At 40.8% G+C, this 2,998-nt stretch overlaps 1 protein-coding gene across 1 annotated transcript; it reads right to left on the bottom strand.

The window, feature by feature from the left end:
• Positions 1 to 318: 318 nt before the first annotated feature.
• LOC107099148 (glutamic acid-rich protein-like) lies at positions 319 to 1,787 on the bottom strand. The gene is made up of 3 exons (XM_015397162.1): positions 1,367 to 1,787; positions 1,117 to 1,209; positions 319 to 398 (listed from the first exon to the last, which is right to left on the bottom strand). Exons 1-3 carry the CDS (start codon positions 1,734 to 1,736, stop codon positions 319 to 321), a joined length of 543 nt encoding a protein of 180 aa, XP_015252648.1. The 5' UTR covers positions 1,737 to 1,787.
• Between the last annotated feature and the right edge of the window lie 1,211 nt (positions 1,788 to 2,998).

Below are 2,998 nucleotides of genomic sequence, written 5' to 3'. Positions count from 1 at the left end.
GTTTCCAGAAAGCCTCCATCTGTTTGAAATGAGACAACTGAGCCCAGGTTTCATTCTCTACCAGTGAAAAGACGGCAGTGAAACACCCAAACAGACACAGAAAAGATATCTTTCTGCATTTACTTCTGGGGACCGAAAGCACATTTTTAGATTGATAATGAATGAAAATGGTAATTATTTTATTCCGTAAGTAATTCCAACATAAGTAATATAAGTCAGATGGGACTCCAGTCTAAAAAGTTTGGATTTCCTCCCTTTCCTCTGACGTCATAACTTAGTGCCACATAAGTAGTGAAAGAAACGAGGAAGCTGTTGGCCTCAAATAGCAGCTTTGCCAGCAGGATGCAACCAGTAGCGCCGCCTGCGGCCATTTCTCTGAGCGTCAGAGGAGGAGGAGCCTGCAGTGCAGCACAGTCGACCTCCAGAAGCACTTCAGGTGTGAAACTCCCCAGATAATCTCACCCTCGCTGATCGGGTCATCCACCAGCAGCTGATCCATGTTTGCGTTTTTCACATCAGTGAAGCGCCTTATGCCAGCAGTACACGCCCCCTCACCAGTACAGGTCTCACTCTGATTGTGAGCAAACTTAGCAAAGGTCTTCTTTTAACTTGTGATGGCAGCTTAGGGCCACCAGGGGGAGCCAAAGTGCAAAGAGAGACTCTGGAGTCAAGCACCAAGATATCTGCTGCTCAGAGCAGGATTGACTACAGCAGTTAGGAGGACTAGAATGGAAACATATACACATACATATATATATATACATAATATATATATATATATATATATATATATATATATATATATATATCTATATATATATATATGTATATATATATATAGCTTCACTTTAGAAAGAGAAGGGAGACATCAACCAATTTGTCAAATGAAAAAGCAATGAGATAATAACTAATTCCTAATACATGCTGGCTCTTTCAGTTTAAAAGCACAGCTACTTCCTGTATTATAGAGTTAAAATATGATCAACCTTTAAATCTAATAGAGAAAAATAATAAAAAGATTCAATTTGACAGACTTTATAATCTCAGCAGATTAGGGATTTTAATCCTGATCAAATAAAGTTAGTGAAGCATAAATAATGTGTAGAGGCTACTCACCATCCTCTTCCTCATCTTCTGATGTTGTTGTCTCATCATCATCATCATCATAATAATCTTCTTCATCATCTTCATCATCATCATCCTCCTCCTCTAAAAATGGAAATTAAAAGGTTTACAGTATAGATCTGTTTAGTTTCCCTGTATCTCCAGTGTGGATTGTTAGATTCCGGCTCATGGTGATAAAGCAGCTGCTATTTATTCTCCAGATGTTCTATAGAAATGAAAGGAGGATGTTTCCAGAACCTACCACGTGCTGCAGAGTTCCGACCACAGGTCGGTGCAGGACGACCTAAAACTTCATGCATGGCTTCGAAGAACTTCCATGTTGTTTCTCCTTTCTCTGATCCGTTCTTCTTCTCCCCAACGATCTTCTTATAATCTAATCTGAGCTTCTTTATCTTCTCTCGGCACTGCTTCGGGTTTCGGTCGTAGCCCCTACACTTCATCACCTCAGAAATTTGAACGAAAACTTTATGATTAAATGTTAATCCGTTCAGCATCGCCTGGATCGTGTCATCCGCCCATATTTTAATCAGATCCCTGGTCTCTGTTTCCCCCCAGGACCGACCGCGGTCGTTTGAAGACGTTATCAAAAAGTCTGGGGCTGAGACCTCCATTTTTGTTTACCCTACTTCTTCCCGCTTCTTTTTGTGTTTTTCCTCTTCTTCTTCTTGTTTTGTGGCGCTTGGCGACTGATGCGCTTTAGCGCCATCTACCGGAGGCTGGCTGTAAGGAGATGACGCGGTCTGCGCATGCCCTGTTTGTTATCAGAGAACTGAGCCACAGTGGCCCCGCCCCCTGTCACTGCCCGATCCGTCCCGAAATCAAATCCGTTGTGCGCATGCGCGAACAAAACAAAAAAATTCCAGGTCGCAAAAAACTTGGTAATAACGGTACTGAAAATACTTATTTATATACTTAAAACATTAAACTACGCAGCAGGATCAGGGACACTGAAAAAAAAAAGTGATTTTAAAAATTTATTTCAGTAAAATATCAGAAATAATATCTCGCAGTTCTGACTTTAATCTCAGAATTCTGAGGAAATACTGACAGCTAACAAACATTTAAGCATCAAGCCGTAGCCATGTCTGTTTTAGGCTACGTTCACACCGCAGCCTGAAGTGACCCAAATCCGATTTTTTTTGGCCCATATGCGACCTGGATCCGATCTTTTCATAACAGTCTGAACAACACAGACCCGATTTTTTTCCAATGCGATCCAGACCACTTGGCTCTGTGGTCCTGAATCCGATACGAATCTGATCTTTTTAAATGCGACCTGTGTTTGAACGGCCAGGTCGCATTCATCCGACCTGAACGCCATTAATACCCGACATAGATCACTATTCTGGCTCTTGCTATGAAGAAGCAGTAAGATAAAAAAAACAACCATGGCGGACGATGATGCGGAGAGCAGTATTTATATTTAACCATCTTGAAAAAATTGTTTTTATGGTTGGGAAAGATCGCTAGATGTGCTCCGGCACTACCATCCATGTTTACTTCCGTAAACGCGAAACACGCTGGCCTGTGATGTCATTGCGTCCTCTACTGCACATGCTAATCTAACTAATTACTCTTACTGTGACTATAACGACTAAATATTGTAACGACGGATGGGTAACTACAAATTTTAGCATAATTTTTTATATATTCCCCAAAATTAAGGCTGTTTAATTAAATGATTGGATGCGTTTGACACCATCAGCCACGATGTTCTCCTCACAAAATTAACACTCTTTAATTTCTCTCCTGATGCTATAAATTGGATCAAATCATATTTACAAAACAGATCACAAGCTGTTAGAGTCAATAATGAACAGTGTTACATGAGAAATAATGTGGGCCTGCCGCAAGGATCAATACTGGCCCCTCT

The sequence above is a fragment of the Cyprinodon variegatus genome, unplaced genomic scaffold, assembly GCF_000732505.1.
Source record: "Cyprinodon variegatus isolate N-32 unplaced genomic scaffold, C_variegatus-1.0 Scaffold841, whole genome shotgun sequence".
Lineage (NCBI taxonomy): Eukaryota > Metazoa > Chordata > Actinopteri > Cyprinodontiformes > Cyprinodontidae > Cyprinodon > Cyprinodon variegatus.
The sequence above is the reverse complement of the archived record's forward strand: the minus strand, read 5'-3'. Positions and strand labels throughout refer to the sequence as shown.